The sequence below is a fragment of the Sapajus apella genome, unplaced genomic scaffold, assembly GCF_009761245.1.
Source record: "Sapajus apella isolate SASKATOON/1434 unplaced genomic scaffold, GSC_monkey_1.0 scaffold87, whole genome shotgun sequence".
In the NCBI taxonomy this organism is placed as follows: Eukaryota; Metazoa; Chordata; class Mammalia; order Primates; family Cebidae; genus Sapajus; species Sapajus apella.
This window is the reverse complement of record NW_022437027.1, coordinates 84,040-106,406: the sequence shown is the minus strand read 5'-3', so window position 1 is coordinate 106,406 and position 22,367 is coordinate 84,040. Positions and strand designations below refer to the sequence as shown.

The window sequence follows — 22,367 nt, the reverse complement described above, 5'->3', positions numbered from 1 at the left end:
ACTTGACATTAGCCATATTAAGTCATTTTTGTTTTGGCTCTCTCTTTTGTTAGATAAAATATGACATATATAGCTAAAGATCCTCCTTCATTGCTTTCCTCTACCACCTTTCCCAGAAATAACCCCAGTCTTGATTTTGTTTTGTGGAATCATGTTTATTATATTGGTATGAATCTATGAATAACATGTTATCTCATGTGCTTTTGAAATTCTCATAAATGGCATTTTACTACAATTATCCCTTTGCGTTTGCTTCTTCCAACATCCACTATGTTTCTGAGAACTGTCTATATGGATCAAGCTCATCCATAGTAACTGTTTTTTATTCTACTCTGTGACTAAACCACTTTTTTTTCATCCCTTGTTTGCCCTTTTAGAATTCCCCCAAATAAAAACCTACTTAATATTTTAAAAGGCATTGACAATAGGTACATGAAAAAGGCCAGAACAGTATACAGAGTACGCTACCATTTTTAAAACAGGAAGGGAAAATCTTATGTATTTGCTTACAATGGTATAAAATATCACAAGAAATGTACAAGAAAGGGACAACAGTTGCTTTGGAGGAAAGAGAATTAATAGTTGGGAGACAGGAGAAGAAGTCTTCACTATCTCCACGTTTTCTGGTTCCTCTTGAATTTTGAACTATATGACTATATTACCTATTCAAAAATGTTTTAAAACTTTAAATAACTTTTTATTTAAAAAATTTTGGTAGAGGCGGGGTCTCAGTCTAATACGAGGGCTGGTATCGAACTTGTGGCCTCACTGGTGTCGAACTCGTGGCCTCAAGTGATCCTCCCACTTCAGTCTCCCAAAACGTTGGGATTTACAGGCCTAAGCCACCATACCCAGCCCTTTTTAAAGATTTTTTTTTAGTTAAGATTTTTTTAAAAGCCCTTGAAAAAGTCTGATACAAAAGAAGTTGGACACTGCCTTGTCACAGAAGAGTAGAAAGTTTTGCAATTAAATTCAATCACAACAGCTCAAGACAACTGAAGGCTTCATTCTTCGCAAAACAGAATACAATTGAACTCAAAATTTAATGCAACTTGAAACTCAATCTAAGGGAGAACTTCTTAATTAAGAATGTCTGTCTTGCAGAATCTATTCTCCAATATATAAAGGTACAAAAAATACAAAAACAACAGCAAAAAAATTCAGCAATTATGCAACCAAGAAAGGTTTACAGCCAACCCAATGTTATAAACTTCAAAAAGTGCTAGTCATCAAGAAAGAAACAAAATTCTGGGGTGGAAGGGGAAAATGCAGCATAGTGAGCCAGAATTCATATGATGGTAATGGTTCCTAAGAATAATAATGAAAAAGGGAACGTGAACTGGGCAGTTTTTAGTAGAAATGAAGGCTCAAGAGCTGTGTCCCTTTTCCAGAGGAGGGATACTCTTGGGCCTCAGATGTCCTATCAATTTGGTGAGACATTACCATAATTTCAGGGTACTGAGAAAACAAAGAATACAGATCTGAGAGAGCATCTGATATCCAAGCATGAACGCCAGAAAATGAAACAAGAATGGCAACTATATAAACACAGTATTTATACAGTTGTATAGTTTGTATAGAAACAGTGTTCTCTCTCTCTCTGCCATGTGAGGATACAGTAAGAAGGTGGCATCTACAAGCCAATGACCAATGGAATAGAATAGAAAGTCCAAAAATAAACCCTTGTATATGTGCTCAACTGATTTTTTATGAAGGTTCTAATACAATTAAATGGGGGAAAGGGATAGCATTTCAACACATGGTGTTGCGAAGCCTGTATATCCACATGCAAAAGAATGAAGTTGGATCCCTATCTCATACCGCATACAAAAATTAACTAAAAATAGATCAAAGACCTCAACATAAGAGCTAAAATTATAAAATTCTTAGACGAAAATATTGGGAAAAATCTCCATGACATTGGATTTGGCAACAATTTCATAGATAGAACACCAAAAGCACAAGCAACAGAATAAAAAATAGGTAAATTGAACTTCATCGAAATTAAGAACTTTTGTGCATCCAAAGATACTATTAAGAAAGTGAAAAGACAACCAAAAAAAAATGGAAGAAAATATTTGCAAATCATATATTTGAAAGGGGATTAATTTCCAGAATATATATATTTTAAAATCTTCTATAACTCAACAACAAAAAAACCAAACAACCCAATTAAAAAATGGGCAAAGGACTCAAATAGGCATTTCTTCAAAGAGGATACACAAATAGCCAATAAGCACATGAAAAGATGCTCAAGATGATTACTCTTTAGGGAAACCACAATGAGATTCACTTTCACATCCATTAAGATGGCTATGATATTCAAAAACCAACAAGAAGTGTTAGTGAGAATGTGGAGAACTTGGAACCCTTGTACACTGCTGTTGGGAGAGTAAAATGGGTGCAGCTGCTACAGAAAAAAGTTTGGTGGTTCCTCAAAACTTTAAACATAAAATTATCATGTGACCCAGCAATTACATTTCTAGGTATGTATTGAACTGAAAGCAGGGATTTGAGCAAATATATATCAATGTTCACAGCAGATAATTCACAAGAGCCAAAAGGTGAAAACAACCCAAATATCTATCAACAGAAATGCAGTACATACATGTAACAGAATATTATTTAGCCTTATAAAGGAATGAAATTCTGATACATGGTACAACAAAGATGAACTATGAACACATTCTGCTAAGTAAATAAGACAGACATAAAATGACAAATACTGTATGACTCACTCAAATGAAGCACCTAGAATGGCAAATTCACAGAGCTAGGAAGTAGAATAGATGTTACCAAGGGCTGAGGGAAGGGGAAATGAGAAATTATTGATTAATGGTTCAAAGTTTCTGTCTGGGATAATGAAAAAGTTCTGGAAATGGACAGGTGATTGTTGTACAATATTATGAATGTACTCTAAAGTAATAATAATAATATAGTATCTGTACTGCTGCAATATGAATGAACCCCAAAAAGTGAAAGAAAACAGACACAAAAGATCATATATTGTATGATTCCATTTATATAATATATCCAGAATAGATAAATCCATACAGAGAGAAAGCAGGCTGGTGGTTGCCAGAAGCTGTAGGGAAGAGGAAATGGACAGTTAACTGCTAAATGGGTAGGGGAGATTATTTTGAAGTGATGAAAACATTTTGAAACCAGATAGAGGTAGTGGTTACACAAGAAACTGTGAATGTACTAAATGCTACTAAACTGTTCACTTTAAAATAGTTTCTGCTATGTAAACCACATGCTGTAAAGAAAAAAAATTTTTTTTTAAATTTAAGAAATAGTTTTATGTTACATGAATGCAATGGTTTGAATGTGTCCCTCAAATTTCATGAGTTGGAAACTTCATCCCCAGTGCAACAGTGTTGAGAGGTGGGACTTTCAAAAGGTGATTAGGCCATAAGGATTCTGCCTAATCCTCACGGATTAATGCCATTATCACATGAGTGGGTTCCTCATAAAAGGATGGATTTGTGAATGGATTAATGCCATTCCTGGTGTATGTGTGTGGGTTAATGGATTAAGGCCATTATCACGAGTGTGTTCCTCATAAAAGGATGAGTTTGGCCTCTTGCACTCTCTTGCTCTTCCATCTTCCACCACAGAATGACAATAAAGCAAGAAGGCCCCTAACAAATGCGAGTCCCAGGTCTTAGATGTCTCAGTCTCCAGAACTATAAGCAATAAATTTCTGTTCTTTATAAATTACCCAGTCTGAGGCTTTTCTGTTATAGCAGCACAAAATAGACTAAAACGGTAAATTCCACTCCAATTTAAAAATGTTAATAATTAATTTAAAAATTATTTGCAATGTGTAGTGTTCCATGTAGATAATAGAGGCATTATAGGTTTTTTTTGGTTTTAGAGCAAAAGCCATATACTCCTACCCATTACTCAAGTAAATAAGGAAAAAATTCTTTATAAAAGGGCAGTTAAATTGTAGGGTTCCACCTGACTTTTTTGTAAACCTTTATTACAACAAAAATGTTATTAATTAATTGGAGTACAACTAATGTTATACTCCAATTATACATTATTTTGACACAGGACTAAGTCTTCTAACATTTTCATTCTCTATCAACACATGCACACAATGTATAATCAATAAATGATAATTCTGTAAGAATTTAGCAGTAGGTACCATTAAGCAAAGTCGATCAAAAAGAGTTTGTTCCAATCCATTTCCATGAGCTGCATCAGAACCCTGAATAGTAGGAGGTAGCTGTTTGGGATCCCCAACAAGAATCAGTTTTTCACACTCAAACCTAAAACAGAATTTCAAAAATTAATCTAAGCAATTAAAAAGAGTGCATTAACATCATTTATTGCGCTGTTTGCCAAAACTGTATTTTGAAATATTCAAATGCTATGAAGTATCCTGAGTACCAATAAAGCTTAGTAGTGCTATTAACTGCATTAAAGGCTTTGAAAAGCTATGCAATGAAGACTCTTTTACATAATTTAGTTATCGTCCTCCCACATAAAACCTAGTAGGTGCACCTTGCCTCTGCATGGAATTAATATTTCACAGAGCATATTTGGGAAATACTGGTTTTTAGACTCCATAAACTCTTGGAATTAGAGTCTTTCTTAGAAGTCATTTAGCTTAAACCCTTGTTTTAGAAGTGAAGTAAATTGGGTTCTTAGGAGTTAAGTGTCTTCCTAAATAGCAGTAGGATACAGTGGGGAAAAAAAAAAAATCAAAGTTTTATTTAAAAAAAAAAAAACTTTACCTAAAATCCACTCCCATTTTTCTTTGAAGACCAAGAAAGTTATTTAATCCTTTCTTTTTTCGGTATTATTATTTTTTTTTTTTTTTTTTTTTTTTTTTTTGAGATGAGGTTTTACTCTGTGTCACCCAGGCTAGAGTGTATTGGTGTGATCTCTGCTCACCACAGCCTTGACCTCCTGGGCTCAAGCAATCCTCCCACCTCAGCCTCCCAAGTTGCTGGAACTTTAGGCACACACTATCATGCCCAACTAATTTTGTATTTTTTGTAGAAAAGGGGATTTGCCGTGTTGCCCAAGCTGGTCTCAAACTCCTGGACTCAAGTGATCCACCTGCCTCAGCCTCCCAAAGTGCTAGGATTACAGGTGTGAGCCACTTTACCCAGCCTATGCTTCAGTACTGTTAGTAACTTGGAGGTAATAATAACTTGTGTGTCTATTTTAAGGATTAAATGAAATACGTAATGTGTTTAGTATATAGTAGGCATTCAACAAGTATTACTCCCCTACCCTTTGCAGCTCTTTCATCCTTGGCCCCTGAGAAGGATAACCAACTCATCCTAAAATTTGAAAGCCCCATGATCCAGGAATCTTCCAAGTCCCAAGCAAACCATGATAGTTAGTACCTTACTCTCTCATTAAATGGGGACACAGCATAGGCTAGAACTCAGACCTACTGAGTCCTAGTCTAGTATTCTTTTCATTACCTTTAGGATTCCTTAATGATAGATGCTTTAAAAGCACAACATTTCAATTGGCTAAGACAGCTTTGAAGATTTCATGGTCCTCTAGTTTTAGCAGACAAATTTTTATTTTTAATTTGTTTTTCTTTATATGCTTTACATGTTTTCATCGTCTAAAATTATTTACAAAACCTAAACACTTGGATTATATTAAGGTAAGAAAACTGAAGGACATTCTTCAACAATGGAGTTAGGTTCTTAAACCATGACTAAAGAGCACTTTTTTTTTTTTTTGAGACAGAGTCTTGCTCTGTTGCCCAAGTTATAGTGCAGTGGCATGATCTCAGCTCAGTGCAACCTCTGCTTCCCAGGCTCAAGTGATTCTCATGTCTCAGCTTTCCCAGTAGCTGGGATTACAGGCATGCACTACACATATCCAGCTGATTTTTATAATTTTAGTAGAGATGGGGTTTCACCATATTGGCCAGGCTGGTCTCAAACTCCTGGTCTCAAGTAATCTACCTGAGCTACAATGCCCAGCCTAAAGAGCACTTTTAATCTAGTTGAGAAATCTGCAAGTTTCTGCTAGAATCCTAGCACTAGTGCTATAGTATATCATCCAAACGTCTAAATGGTGATCTAATAAAACTTTAACATATCAACCTCCTAAAATTCCCCTCTGTATTCTTTTTAAAAATCAGTTTAGTATTTAAATTGTTAAGAATTTTCACAAAAGTTTGGTAAAGGATTGAACTGCAGAAATGTTTGATATAATTGTGACATCTGAGTACCCCTGGGGAAAGAATCTCATAGGTTACCTTGCAATGGGAAGGAGAGAGGCCGGTTCAGTTATCTGACTACACTCGTCCAGCACAACTACCGGAAATTTAAGATCATTCATGCATGGGAATGGGCAGGCTGCACAGGTAACTCCAACTACTTGAACCTTTATTACAACAAAAATGTTATTAATTAACAACTATTAAGAGAAAATAACAGAATGTATTTACCAAAGAACTCGTGGGTTAAAATTAGAGAGTGAACTAGTCCTAATTTAATTCCTAGCCATCAGAAATCTTAGGTCATCATATCTCCACATTTTCGTTATTCCTACATACAAAATGGAAATCATCAAATGCAGGTTACTTAAGCCACAAGTTCATTAACAAGAACAAATAAAAGACACATTTTGATATTCAGAAGGAAAGTATCACAATATCAAGGATTTGTAAAATAGTGTGACACACATATATTATCTTCTAGATGAGGTTAAGTAGACAACATATGTTAATCAACACAGGCCAAAGTTCTTCACAAAGAACATTAAATATGCTAACAAAATATTCTTTGCTTAGCCTTCAAGCAAATTAGTTTTATTTATTTAAAAATGTAAAGATGGCTAACTAATTCTTAACAACAGTAAATAAAATGTACTCATAGCCTGTAAGTATATTTGAATCTTTTAAGTTAAACATTATAGCAGCATGCCATTACTCTGGAGGTAGAAAACTTCACAAAAGCTGAGTTTTAACCTATAGAACTAAATGTAAACAACAGGGAAATCTATGAATTTTCTAATTAGATGTGGTCATTGGCCTAGTAGCCCACTATCTATACACACACGTGTACATACACACATACACACATACACACATCCAATTAGAAAATTCCTAGATTACCTTATGGTTCACATTTAGTTCTAGAGTTTAAAAATCAGCTTTTGTGAAGTTTTTTGCCTTTAGAGTAATGGTACCCTGCTATAATGTGCAACTTATAAGATTCAAATATACACACACATATGTGTGTATGTATACATACGTGTATATAAACACACACAAACATATACGTATACAGTCATGTACCACAAAACAATGTGATGTTTTGGTCAATGATGAACCAGATATATGATGATGGTCTCATAAAATTATAATGGAGCTAATAAATTCCCAGCCCCTAGTGACATCACAACCTTCACAGCACAATGTATTATTCATGTGTTAGTGGTGATACTGGTGTAAACAAACCTACTGCACTGCCAGTCATATAAAAGTATAGCACATACAATTATGTACAAATTATGTACAGTTCATAATACTTGATAATAAATGACCATTTTAGTGGTTTATATATTTACTATAGTATACATTTATTATTATTTTAGAATACACTCCTAACTTATTAAAAAAAAAAAAAGTTGACTATAAAACAGTTTCAGGGACATCCTTCAGGAAGTATCCTGAAGAAGGTATTGTTATTATGAGCGATGACTGTCCCATGTGTCCTATTGCCCCTAAAAACTTTCTAGTGGGACAGAATATAGAGGTGGAAGACAGTGATATTGATGATCCTGACCCTGGGTAGGCCTAGAATAATGTGTGTGTTTTGTATCTCAGCTTTCAACATTAAAAAAAAAAAAGTTTTAAAGGTAAAAAAAAGGAAAATTTTAAATAAAAAAGCTTATACTAAATTTAAAGAAACAGCTATTATAGAAACCTAAAATATTAAGTCTTTTAAAAAAAAATCTTTTAATTTATTACGTTCTGAGATTCTAACAGCAGAAAAGATTTTGTTACTGACCTAGCAAGTATTAATTAACTATAAAGCATTTTTAAAAATTAGTTTTATTGTGAAGACATGTCACTTTAGAAATGTGTCAGGTCTTCCAGGCACGGTGGCTCATGCCTGTAATCCCAGCACTTTGGGAGGCGGAGGTGGGAGGATCACTTAAGGTCAGGAGTTTGAGACCAGCCTGGCCAACATGGTGAAACCCCATTTCTGCTAAAAATACAAAAATTAGCTGGGCATGATGGCAGGTGCCTGTAGTCCCAAGCTACTCAGGACGCTGAGACAGGAGAATCACTTGAACCCAGGAGGTGGAGGTTGCAGTGAGCTGCGATCACGCCACTGCACTCCAGCCTGAGTGACAAAGTGAGACTCCAGCTCAAAAAAAAAAAAAAAAAAAAAAAACTATGTCAGGTCAGAATGCCTGACTGGACCTTAGAAATAATACCAGAGAAAACTTCTAAAAAAAGAATTCCTCTAAAATATTTCCATTTGTGAAGAGGTGATACCAATGAGCAACAGTTCATGGTAACTGGGCTTTCATTGAGAAAATCATCCAAGAAATCATTAACAATGATTTATAAGAAGAATGATTCTTACATATCATTATTATGTTGGGTGAATAAAATGGTAAGTAGTCTACATAAATTACTAATTTGTATTAATTGAACACAGCCAAACTAAGCCTTTCTGGATTTGTTTAAGAAGAGAATACAAAGTTAACTCTGCAATTCAAATAATAGAAAGTTAGTCTGAAGTTTTCTGAGGACTTCCAGAACCAAAACTTGTTATAGATTGGTTATTATTTCCAGTTTCTCCTTCCCTCCCTAGGAAAGTATTATTACACATCCACACCCTTTGCCATGTTACCTGGCAGTGCTTCCCACCAGAGAAGTAGAGGAGTATATTTCCCTGCCTCACTGATGTTAGGCTTGGCCATGTGACCTCTTACAGCAAATGGAATGTCAGCAGACATAATATGAGCCGAAGTTTTAAATGTGTTTCTGTGATCTGTCCTGCCCTCTTGCACTTCTGCCATCTGTCAGAAGATCATGCCATAGCAAATGTTCTCAGAAAGACAGACTTGACCCATAGCCTCAGTCCAAGCCATACCACTTGACTCGTAGAGTCATAAGCTGTTGTCTTAAAGTACTGAGACTGAGTTTGTTAACCCTCATTATTTCAGCAATAGTTTATCAATACAGGGTCCCAAGTAGACTAATTTTCTCAAATCTCTAGCATAAAGTTGCCAATGTGCAAGTGGTCCAGGAAGCCAACAACTTTCTTTTCCTCCATCCCCACTGCTTTTCCCCATGCTCTCCCTTCAAAGGAGGAAGCTGCTGATTGATTTCTTTCTCTTCCAACAGCTGATGCCCAGGCTTCCCTGGATCAAAACTTGATAAAGGAGATGGTGCTACTTGTTATAGCCTGGAATATTGTGTGCTTAGTCTTGGCTCCCAATACCTGGAAGTGTTTGAACTACCTGGATTCTTAGATATACACAAACACTAAAAGTCTTAGCTTTCTTGGACAGCATCAAAGACAAATTTCACTTGGATATTCTGCTCAGGGTCAGACCTTCTCTATCACTATTTCTCTTAGAATACAACCAATTTTATTTAACTTGCAAGGAATCTATTCCCACCTCTATACTTTCCTCCTCAAGCCTATGAAAAGAAAGTAAAAAGGGAGGAGAAAGGATGACTCAGCCATGGTGAATTAGAGATACTCATGAATGTGAAGAATGCTTTGAAGCAAACATAAAACATACACCAGGTAGACTATATCCAAGGATACACATACATGCACCTTAGTAGAATCTAAGCTATCACAGCAGTTTGTTTTATTTAAAGGAAATATTTATTCACCAACAAAAATAAGAGAATCTGAATAGCATATATAAACCAAGAAACAAATTGAAGCTATTACTTCTTACCTGTTTCAGCAGGGTTCTATTGGTCCCCAGTTTATGCTGCTCAATGCTTTTTCTCACATAGACTCTTTCTGTAGGAGTCAGGTCTTCTTTCATTAGTGCATGTAGTTCTTTTAATTGTTCACTTTCATTTTCTGAGCCAGCATGTAAGCTAAAGAATTATACAAAAAACACTCCTTTTTATTCCATTTTTCATGACATCACAGTAAAACAAAATACAGATTTTCTAAGTTAACCAAGAAAAGATAAGCCTTTCTCCATTCTTCAAAAATCAAATTTAAGGTAAGAGTGATATGAAATTACCATATTTCCCTCTGACCATGCTGTGACTTCTGGAATTTTGCATTCTTACCTATAAGGTAAAATTGGTTTGGCAATCTTCCTAACACTCCCAACTCTGACAAAGTTTTCAAATCCAAGACTGAGAAGCCTTTAAATAAGAAAACAATATAAAGTAGATTCTGATTATTTAGGAAACAGAATATAAAGTTTCAAATAATAACTGTGTTATTACAATTAATTTTGTGTAACAGTATATTTTAATTATAAAATTGAATGTGAAATACCTAAACTCATATAAAGTAAATGCAACGTAGTTGGTTTTTTAAACATAAGGCATTTTCTAGAGAATTTTTAAGTATGCATTATTCCATCTTGAAGGCTCATTAAATGTTCATAAAATACCAATGTTAGTATTTATCACAAATAAAATTTCCTCTAGAAACATAATAAAGCAAGCAATGGCTACCTTATACTTAGCACCAAGATTTGTTAGGAAGAGCCTCTTTACGTATGTTATATTGTTTAACCCTCACTACAGCTCTAGATGATATCTCCTCTTAGAGATGAGGACCCAAGCTTAGAGGTGAGGTATCATGATTCAAACCCAGGCAACTCTGTCTACATCCAAAGGTTATGATCATTTCTCTACATACGTTACCCTCCAGTTAGGGCTTTGTGAGGAAGGACCCCCTCACCTACACTTCCCCTTTTATATATCTTACAGCTCTAGCACTATGCTGGGAACACAACCGGAACTCAGTGAATGCCCAACCCTCCAAAACTTCTTCCACCATGTCAAAATGGGAATTTAAAGAGCTGGAGAACTAAACTATAGCTCTCTAAAAATAATATTCCAAAATAATTATGAAACAAACTATTTAGTGTCAATATATGAATAGATTCAATTGTTACATTTTTCACAGTCTTCACCTTGAATAATAATAGCTACTTAACAGGCTGAAATTCTAGTTTACAATTTTTTTCCAGTGCACGTTTGTTAAATCTATAATAATAAAGGGTAAAGTCTCCTCAAAGTACTATTCACCCCATGCTCTTTCATTTCTTCTCAAGAAACTGTTCCATCCATTACAACAGGAAAATACTGTTCGAGTACACAACGAAAATGTTATTTCAGTGTGAAAACCCATATAAAACCAGAGTAAGCAGTTGAGGCTAGATCCTAATTAGAGATTCACATTTCTCAGGTCCTCATCAGAGATTTAAGCATTAAGGAATCTCTTTTATATGTTTCCTGTTAACTTTTAGTATTGAGTATTTACCTTCCCTCCTCATTCTACCTTCTTTTTTTTGTTTTGTTTTGTTTTCTAACAGTCTACAGTTAAATTTTCATCTTGGGCTAAGCAATCTAAAGTTCTTTCCTGTGTAGACTCCAGGTAACTCCTCATTATCTTTATTTAAAAAACAAACAAACAAACAAACATTGTCCTCAGCCACTCTTTTAAATTACTTATAAGAGTGTATACTGGAAGAATCTTTCTGAAGGGAAATTTTGAAAAGTATATTTAGAAGCTTAAAAGTTTTCGTATCGTTTATTCTAGGCTTAGGATTATATTCCTAAGGAAAGAATCAAAAATGGATACAGAGTTTTATGTTTAAGGATCTTTGTCATAATATAATTCATACTGACAAGAATTTGGAAATAATTTACTGATCAAAAATTGCTTAAAATATGGTATAAGCAAATCACTGAATATAAGTTATAAAAAAATATGTTTTCTAAGATTTTTTTTTTTTTTTTGAGACAGAGTCTCACTTTGTCACCCAGGCATTAGTGCAGTGATGCAATCTTGGCTCAATGCAACCTTTACCTCCCAGGTGATTCTTGTTCCTCAGCTACCTGAGTAGCTGGAATATTACTGATGTGTGCCACCATTCCCAGCTAATTTTTATATTTTTAGTAGAGATGGAGATTCGCCATGTTGGCCATGCTGGTCTTGAACTCCTGGCCTCAAGTGATCTGCCTGCCTCAGCCTCCCAAAGTGCTGAGAATACAGGCGTGAGCCACCTTTTTTAAATAAAAAAAAGCAGGACACAAAATACCACATACTATTGAATCTCAAAGTTGGAAAACCAAATATGTGTGTGTGTGTGTGTGTGTGTGTGTTTGTGTATTTAAAAATCTGTAAATAAATATGATTAAACATCTGTGTAGTCTGCATATATTCTACATAAGCATCAACTTGTATGATTATGAAAATTAATTTTTAAAAAACCTAGACTTAAAAATAATGAAGTGTTTCTCCTAATCAAACTTTGCCATTTATGTTGAAATTCAGATAATTAAACATTGGAATGTTGGTGAAATACTGTAATACATCTTTGCATTTTTAATAAAGTCATGCAATCACAAAAATTACCTTCAGAACAGATTGTTATTATCTTCTTTGCATCCCTCTTATTGAAATAAAAAACATAATTTACTTAAGTTTTGTTTTTTTTTTTTTTTGAGACAGAGTCTCCCTCTGTCACCCGGGCTAGAGTGCAGCGGTGAAATCTCAAGTCACTGCAGCCTTCATCTCCTGAGTTCAAGCAATTCTCCTGCCTCAACCTCCTGAGTAGCTGGGATTATAGGCACCTTCCACTATGCCTGGCTAATTTTTTTTTTTTTTTTTTTGTATATTTAGTAAAGACAGGGTTTCACCATGATGGCCAGGCTGGTGTCGAACTTCTGACATCAAGTAATCTGCCTGCCTTGGCCTCCCAAAGTGCTGGCATTACAGGTTTGAGCCACCACACCGGCCTGATTTTAACCTACTTCTAAGGTAATAGACCCAAGACTCCCTGGTCAGAGACAAGAGCACAGGCACAAGAAGCAGTATAATCATCAACATAACTGCATTGGTTTCCCTTGGCTTCCAAGTCACATGGGGAGACTGAAAACAGGGTCCAGGTAGATGCCTGCACATACCGTGGGTTGAGGAGTAGGGCAAGAACACTGAGGTTGGGGATCCATTATCTTATTAGAAGTAATAAGCAAGCCTACTCTTTGTACTAGAGGGACAGTTTTTACTTCATCCGTCAAAATTGCTTATTGCAAACAAACTGTGACAAATGCGTTGGGTAAGAATGGTCAGGGCCTTGTATCCTTGACATCCCAGTAGGGATGCTCAGGGCCACTGGCAGATTGCCTCCCCCAATAATACGTCTCTTGCCCTATATGTTCTTGGTTGAACTTGAATTTTTGCATGAGTATCACTGTGCCAAAATTTTCAGTTTTGGTTTTGATTTTATCCTACTTACATACTAATTAGTTAGCCCGTTACTATTTCATAGCTGCTGGCTCCCGGGTCAGAGACAAAGGTCTTGCATTCTTGGCATAGCCAGCTAGACTACATGGACGCTCAGGGCTCATAGTGGGTTACCTCTCTCAACAATATCCCAAAACATTAGCTACTTAAATGCAATTGTCATGCCTACCCAAGAAGTACTCTGTCAACAGCCACATTCGTAGAAGAAGAAATCAGAAGTTTCCATGGCCTTGCATTTCCAGTGTTGGGAGCTTCACTCTTTTCAAACAGCTGTACAAAGAACAAAATCACCACTGCCAGCAAATAACTCTTTCCTGCTCCAAACACACCTAATTATTTTAAAAGAAGGAGAAAAAAATAAAAAGTATAAAATAAATAACTTTCTTTTTTCTTTTTTTTTTTTTGAAACGGAGCCTTACTCTGTCGCCCAGGCTGAAGTAATGGCATAATCTCAGCTCACTGTAACCCCCATCTCCTGGTTTCAAGTGATTCTCCTGTTTCAGCCTCCTGAGTCACTGGGATTACCAGTGCGTGCAGCCACGCCTGGCTAAGTTTTGTATTTTTAGTAGAGGCAGGGTTTTACCATATTGGCCCAGCTGGTCCGAAGCTCCTGAACTCAAGTGATCTACCTGCCTTGGCCTCCCAGTGCTGGAATTACAGGCATGAGCCACTGCGTCTGGCCAAATGTAAATAAATTTCTACAGGCATAACAAATATTTCATCCATCTCTCCCTCCTTCATTTAATATATATGTTCAAAAAACATTGAGTGCTCATTATGGGCAAAGCACAGGGGATAAATAGATAACCAAAATACCTCCACTTTTCATGAGACCATCACCTACTTAAAATAAGTAAAGGAATAATTATAAAATAATACTGTAAGTAATATCATTTTGGATCAGAGAAGGAAGAAAATCTCTGTTTTGATGGAGATGGGAATACTTCCTAAAATGTGGAAGTAGAACTAAGACTTCCAGAATAAGCTATCCAGACTGCTTAGAGAAAGGGTCATTCCAGGCAGATCCGTGACAAAGCATGTAGCTGTTAAAAGAGCTTTTCTATATGACCTCTACCAAATAGGCAAGAGATGAGAATGTTAAGGTAGGCACAGGGATAAATCACAAAAGCTCTGTTTGCAATAGCTAAACAAAGCTTGAATTTTATCTTAAAGGCCAACAGAAGTCATCTAAAGATTTTAAGCAGTGGGTTTGATTTTTTTTTTTTTTTTTTTTTTTTTTTTTAAACAGAGTCTGGCTCTGTTGCCTAGGCTGGAGTGCAGGGTGCAATCTTGACTCACTGCAATCTCTGACTCCTAGGCTCAAGCCATTCTCCCCCACCACAACCTTCCAAGAAGCTGAAACTACAGGTGTATGCCTCCATGCCTAGCTAATTTTTAAATTTTGTAGAGATAGGGTTTTGCCATGTTGCCCAGGCTGATCTTGAACTCCTAAGCTTAAACGACCTCCCCTCCTGGACCTCCCAAAGTCCTGGGATTACAGGTGTGAGGCCAAGCAATGGGTTTGACTTCATCAGATTGTGTTTTAAGAAAACAACTTGAATGAAAATACGAAGTAAGGCAAAACTAATGGTAGATCAATTAGAAAGTTGTATGAGATAATTATAACAATAATAAATGTTAACTTTACTAAGCATTTCCCATGTGCCAAACACTGTTCTAAGCTCTTTACGTATGTTAACTAATTTAATCCTCCAACCCTATGAGGTGAATGCTCTTATGATCTCCATTTTACAGAGCAGGAAATTAAAGATTAAGAGATATATAACCTGCCCAAAATCATACAGCTAACAAATGTTAGAGTCAGGATATAAATTCAGGATTCTAACTCTAGAGCCCACACTCTTATCCACTAGGCTACATGGAGATATGATGAAGGCTTGGACTGAGAAGATACAAGTACACTGGAGAAGAGATACTAAATATGAAAGATAGATAGAAGGTAGAAGGAACACATCTCAGTGACTAATCTGATGGTGTGAGATGAATAGTGAGAAAATAAGAGGAAGATTAAGAGAGAGTCACTCTTGAGAGAAAGAATAGTCTAGGATGAGTCAGGTTTGATTTGGTCAACAAGGTGGATGTGATGTAATTCCTCAAAATAGGACAAAAAAGTAGGATTAGCTTTGGGATGGAGGTCTATGACAGGAAATGTGCTACAGAGGCAACAGAATCCATATAGAATTATTTACTATAAGTAGGAGGAAGTAAATCTCCTTCACTTGACAGAACCAAGAGGTAAGAATAGCTCCAATATTAGATAAATTGGAGAAGCAGGGCAGGACATTGAAAGCAGTTTCTGTTACGGCCTCCATTTCCTCTTTAGGGTTAAGAGAAAGGGTAAGAATGAGGTTATGAGAAGAATTAAGGTTTGTAATCGCTGATATAAAGGATAGAAGAGTGAGCTGACTAGGAATAAATAAAAGATTTTGCTGATCAAGCTAAATCTATTCTAGTAGAGCAACATGTAAACATCTAGATCAAACCTGGATACTCTGACCATAAGTTTATAATGCTACTCATTTATCAGATAGCTAATAAGTCTCCCTTTTACGGTAGTCAGTTCCGTTCTCATCTAACAGTTTACCAAAATGGGTTCAGGTTAAAAAAACTCTACTTAGAGTTATTCTTGAACCTCTTTTGACTAGGAAATTATAAAGGAGCAGACTGATTTATAAAAGCTTACAAATAGAAAACAATTACAATTATTTTCTTTCTTGCGTCTTACCATGTATGATCATGATAGGGAGGGTATGAGCTTGCAGTTCCTTCACTTCTTCAACACTTTCATATGATGCCATCATTTGAGCTATCTGAATTAGAGCTATAGCTTGATCTTTGTTTAACTTGTGTGCCTGAATCAACTCACTAGCTAACTTCAATGTTGCTCCTAGGCTGAGTAGTTCAAATTTTGTGTTGACATTTGTGAAGGCTGGTGGGATAAATTTTCTCTTACTGACTCTTTTGTTGCTGACTATAGTTGGCGAAGACCTAATAAAAATGAAGCAAATAACAAAAAAATTAGAGGCATTTGAAAAGACGAGTAGAACAATTCATAAATTAGCCATCACTTTGTAAGCATTACAGAGAACATTTTTTATGGAAACAAACAGTAAGTGGATATATACTATAAATGGATACATACACCAATATTGAGGATGGTAGAAGAGAGCTAATGTTTGTTGAATACTTACTACGTGCTGACACTCTGCTAAGCATTTTACATATTACTTGATGAAATCTTCACAATAACATTAGGAAGTAACTAATTAGTTAATTATCCAAAATACAGATACAAGAATATTAAACTTTCCCCCAACACCACACCACAAATAAGTGGTAGACTCACTTTAAAGCCCATGCTCTATTATCCAAACCTGACTGAGATAATTAATCTAGCCCTCATTTCAGGTAAAACTAGATCACATGAATTGGTTTTATTTATATTTCTATGAAAACTCAATTCATTTCAAATTGGATGAACAACATAATGAAATCATAAGGATTTTTTTTTTTACCTAGGACTTCATTGTAGTGAGAAAAATAAAACACCACAGATAGATAATAACATTCCAAATTGAAAACTGAACTTTTTCTTATCATTTTTGATGCATTTAATATAATACCACTTCCAATTTCTTAAAAAGGGACATGGTGCCTGAGAAATTGAAAATGAAATATGCCTATATTGAGAATAAAATCAGCATCAATATACACACTGGATTCAAACTGTAATATGATTCCTTTAAATGTTAAATAATTTGTGGTACAAAAATACAGACAATAACAAATAAAATCAACACTGAAATAATCCTTAAATTATTTCTTGACAAAGTGAAAAACTTTATAGTAACATTAGCTCAAACATTAATAAATAGATAAAAAATAATGCTTAATTCTTTTTCTTCTTTTTTTTTTTTTTTTTTTGAGACAGAGTTTCACTTTTGTTGCCCAGGCTGGAGTGCAATGGCACAATCTCGACTCACTGCAACCTCCGCCTCCTGGGTTCAAGCAATTCTCCAACCTCAGCCTCCCAAGTAGTTGGGAATACAAGCATGCATCACCACGCCCAGTTATGGTACTTTTAGTAGAGACAAGGTTTCTCCATATTGGTCAGGCTGGTCTCGAACTCCCGACCTCAGGTGATCTGCCTGCCTCAGCCTCTCAAAGTGCTGAGATTACAGGCGTAAGCCACCGCACCCAGGCCCTTTTCTCTTTTTAACTACTAACAGTAATGTCATAGTCTGAAAAATAATTACAATTTCACTGGCAACATTTTGTAATGTATTTTTATTGAATTTTCATATTCACTTCTGATTAGTATTTTTTAATACCAATGACTCAAAGGTAAAAAGAAAATGACTTACATTGTTAACAGGTACTGTGTTAGAGGTAGAGTAGCTGGATTAAAGTAGTCCTGAATGTTTTTCAAAGTTGTCAGTTCTGTGCTAGCATTACAAACCAATAACGCATGGACAACCACTGTACAGAAGATGCAGAAAATAAACATTTGATGTAAACAAAATGGACCATAAAAACTATGTTAAATGTCCACAGAACTCAGAGTTTGGCTACTAAATTAAGCACATGACATAAAACAAACTCTTAAACACACACAGAGATCCCAAACTCATATTCATTAAATTACTATGCTATCTGCCCATTTGTTTTATAATAGGTACCCATAAATTGCATAATTTAAATCATATTTGGACTTCCATACATCAGCAAATGAACAAGAACAGCTGTGTTGAGTTAGTACCCAGTGGCACAACTTCACAGACAGCAGTTCCCTTTAATTAACATATCACTTGTGCCATGCAGTAGTATTTGTATAATTTTTAAACACTTCGTTGTATTTTTTCTTCAATTACTTTACAGAAATATATGGAAAACAGAAAATCAGAACAATCTGATTAGAAAATTAGAACAAAACAATCCCACACACAGCATTCTTCCTCAAGGAAATATCTATATATTCAACTTTCATACACATTTTCAGGAACACATTGTACACAACAGTAAGAACTAGAGGTGGGTGCTTTTTGTTGGCTTTAATCAAACAGTGCATCTTATGTCTATCATTCTTTTTAAATATAGACTAAAATGAGCATAGTAATACTCACTGTTGGTGGGCCAGTTAGAAGGGAAATAGCCTTTCAAAGGCAGTAGTTCTATCTCATTGATAGATGATGGTCCAAAGAAAGCACTACACGCAATAAAAGTATCCAGCTCAAAGTCTAGGGTTTTTGAAACCACCCAAAGGTCGTCTGAAAAGACAAACATGTTAAAATACTATACAGACACATGTATGGTTCTATATTTTTTTAAATTATATGTATGTGCAAATGTGTGTACATACATCTATAGTACATATATACCTACACATGATGAGAAGTTCTGGAAAGATATTCATCAACTATCAACCTAAAGGTTGGTAGTTCTCCTGAACAAAAGAACCACTATCAGATTCTGCAATCAATACAGTACCTCTTGAATCACATAGAAAAAAACTAAGAGGTGGCAGAATTACAGAGTGAGGAAGAAGGAAGGCAGAGACATCACATGGGAAGATAAGTTAGGTACAATGGGAAGCCCTAGGTTTTGCATGAACCCACAGAAGGCCTAAGAAGGCAGGACGTGGACTGGCACATAAGACTATTATATTAATCCGTTCAGGCTGTTATAAAAAAAAATCTCAAATGAGTAATTCACAAATAGTGGAAATTTATTTCTCATAGCAGTTCTGGAAGCAGTTGGCTTCCATTCTGTAGAGAACAGAGAGAAGTGGAAAAACCATGGAAAACCTTGAGTTGGAGGGGCTGTTTTTAACTGGTGTGTGTTTCCCTGAACTGATTTTGGCAAAGGGCAGAAGGGCTGTAAAGAAAGAGAGGATCAAAGAGGGTGGGGAGGCTTTTGGAGTTCTGTTCTTGCTTCCCATCCCATCCTCCCCGCATCCACAATTGTCCTAGGACAAGTAGGGACTACCTATCCATAAGACAATTTATACTTCTAGTCCAGAAATCCTCTGGAGGGGAAAAAAAAAAAATCAGGGCAGCAATGCAACCTCTGTGCTCTAAAGAGTGGAGAGAAACAGATGGTAACTCATTGATCACAGGCAGTCTCTACCTCACCTCCAAACTCCTAGAACTGAAGAATTTTACAGTCTAAGAAATTATACCTCTTAATGTTGCTTTTTTCCTTTAAACAGAGGGTTTAGACCTTACTTTAGGGATTATTCTGTGGGTAGCTGTGATTTTCTGGTGCCTGGTGCTCTCTACTCTATAGCTCAGTTAAGCCTTCAACTCCCTGAGCTCCTCAGAGCTGACCAGATTGGGGTGGGCCTTCCCCGACATACATTTCCAGAAAGAAAAGCTGATACTGCCAAGGGAAAATGAGTTCACAGACCAAAATAATGAGACATTTGAGGAACACAAAGACTTAAAAAAAAACTGGATTATAGATTCATATAGAAAAGGGAAAGCTAGAATAGATAGACAAATAATTTAAGCTTGGCCTGGTAAAGAGATGAAAAGAGGTAAAGGAAGACAGTAACAAGGTAAAATAATAAGGGCTGAGTGCAGTGGCGCACACATGTAGTCCTAGCTACTTGGGAGGCTGACACGAGAGAAGTGCTTAAGTCCCAAAGTTTGAGACCAGCCTATTAAAAATAGTCAGACCTCATCTCAATAAACAAATACATATGTACATACATACAAGAAAACAGGCCAGGCACTGGCTCACACATATAATCCCAACACTTTAGGAGGCTAAATCAGGAGGATCACTTAAGCCCACGAGTTCGAGATATGCCAGGGCAACATAGCAAGAGCCCATCACTACAAAATTTTTTTTAAAAAACTAGCTGAGTGTAGTGGTTTGCACCTGTAGTCCCAGCTACTCAGGAGGCTGAGGTGGGAGAATCACTTGGGCCTAGTAGGTCAATGCTGCAGTGAGCCATGATTGCTCTATTCCAGCCTGGGTGACAGAGTAAGACCCTATCACAAAAATTAAAATTTTTTTTAAATATGAAAAAGAAATGAACAGAAATATTAGGTTGGAAAAATATGGCAGTTGAAATAAAGTTATAATTGATAAATAATAGAATAGATACATTTGAGCAATAAATAGCCAATTCAAATAATCATATTGATACTTCCCAAAAGTAATAAAAGACAAAAATTCAGAAAATATAAAAGAAAAATTAAGAGATTTGGAAGACGGATCCAGAGTGCTAACATTTGAATAACAAAAGACCTTGAAAGGAGAAAAAGAATAAAGAGGAAGATTATTTGAAGAAATAATGAAGATCAATTTCCCAGAAGTAATAAAATAATAATAATGAACTTTAGATTTAAAAGGCCCATAATGTGCCCAAAAGGAGAATAAAAGGAAAAACCGAGTTAGACACTGCATAGAGAAATATAAGACTATCAAAATCATGGAGAAAATTCTAAAACTTTCAGTCAGAAAGAGCACATAACACATTAAAAAAAAAAAAAAGAAGAAGAAGAAGAAGAATCAGAGTGCCAGCCAGGCAGGGTGGCTCACCCTTGTAATCCCAGCACTTTGGAAGGCCAAGGCAGATGGATCACCTGAGGTCAGGAGTTTGAGACCAGCCTGGCTAACATGGTAAAACCCTGTCTCTACTAAAAATACAAAAAAATTAGCCAGGCATAGTGGTGGACACCTGTAATCCCAGCTACTCAGGAGGCTGGGGCAGGAGAACTGCTTGAACCCAGGAGGCGGAAGATGCAGTGAGCCCAGATTGCACCACTGCACTCCAGCCTGGGTAATGAGAGTGAAACTCTTTCAAAAAAAAAAAAAAAAAAAAAAAGAATTAGAGTGTCATCAGGCTTTTTAACAACAATGAATGCAAGAAGATAACTAAGTATATTAAATGTTGGACTAAAATATTTGAAAGTGCTGTTTTAATTCAACAAATCAACATAATGCTTCCTTCATTCAGAAAGCTTGCCACAAATAAAACAAAATACAACTGAACTAAACAGTGTGCTAATAATAAAGGTCATTTACATTCTGGAGCAGTTCCTCAGCTCTGTTTGGGAACCAGTAAGCTTGTGGACCAGAACCAGCCTACAGACTCTACCTTGAGTAGCACTAGTTTAGATTTTTGTCAACTGGGGGTAAGTGGGGAAGAGTAAGGGAAGAAATCAGGGGAAGAATCAAGGGATGTGGATGCTTTCTAAGTATCTATTTTATTGGGAGCGGGGTAAGATTTAAATATCAATTTATTTTTTTAAAAAGTAAGAAATGGCCAGACACAGTGGCTCACATCTGTAATCCCAACACTTTGGGAGGCCGAAGCATGTGGATCACAAGGTCAGGAGTTCAAGACCAGCCTGGCCAATATGGTAAAACCCCATCTCTACTAAAAATATAAAAACTAGCCGGGCATGGTGGCATGCGCCTGTAGTCCCAGCTACTGGGGAGGCTCAGGCAGAAGAATCACTTGAACCTGGAAGGTGGAGGTTGCAGTGAGCCAAGATCATGCCAATGCGATCCAGCCTGGGTGACAGAGCAAGACTCGGTCTCCAAAAAAGAAATAAGAAATGATTAAAAACAGCATAATAAAATTAGAATAAACAAAAATAATTTATTATAAAAACATATCCAGGTATCAATTACTATAATAAATTCAACTATTAGGCTTATTCTATTTAAAAGGCAAATCTTTAAAATTGAGACATATGCTGTTCATAAGAAATACTTGTAATCTAGAAACAAAGATAAAAAAATGAAAAAAAAAACACTATGAAACAAATACAAGTCAAAATAAACAGCATATCTACATTAACAGATAGATTTTCAAGAAATAGGCCGGGCGCGGTGGCTCAAGCCTGTAATCCCAGCACT

At 35.9% G+C, this 22,367-nt stretch overlaps 1 protein-coding gene across 10 annotated transcripts in view; it reads right to left on the bottom strand.

Moving 5' to 3' along the window:
* ZGRF1 (zinc finger GRF-type containing 1) overlaps positions 1-22,367 on the bottom strand; it is an 85,939-nt gene that overhangs the window by 5,147 nt on the left and 58,425 nt on the right. For 8 of the 10 annotated variants that reach the window (XM_032254708.1, XM_032254707.1, XM_032254713.1 and 5 more), the window contains 8 exons: positions 18,617-18,760; positions 17,858-17,972; positions 16,219-16,481; positions 13,642-13,801; positions 10,274-10,351; positions 9,925-10,072; positions 6,245-6,372; positions 4,157-4,280 (listed from right to left, as the gene is read on the bottom strand). In XM_032254708.1, the coding sequence (XP_032110599.1) occupies positions 4,157-4,280; positions 6,245-6,372; positions 9,925-10,072; positions 10,274-10,351; positions 13,642-13,801; positions 16,219-16,481; positions 17,858-17,972; positions 18,617-18,760 (1,160 nt within the window). Of the gene's footprint in view, positions 1-4,156; positions 4,281-6,244; positions 6,373-9,924; positions 10,073-10,273; positions 10,352-13,641; positions 13,802-16,218; positions 16,482-17,857; positions 17,973-18,616; positions 18,761-22,367 lie in introns of those variants that run through there. The other 2 variants (XM_032254717.1, XM_032254712.1) reach the window with 2 other exon arrangements.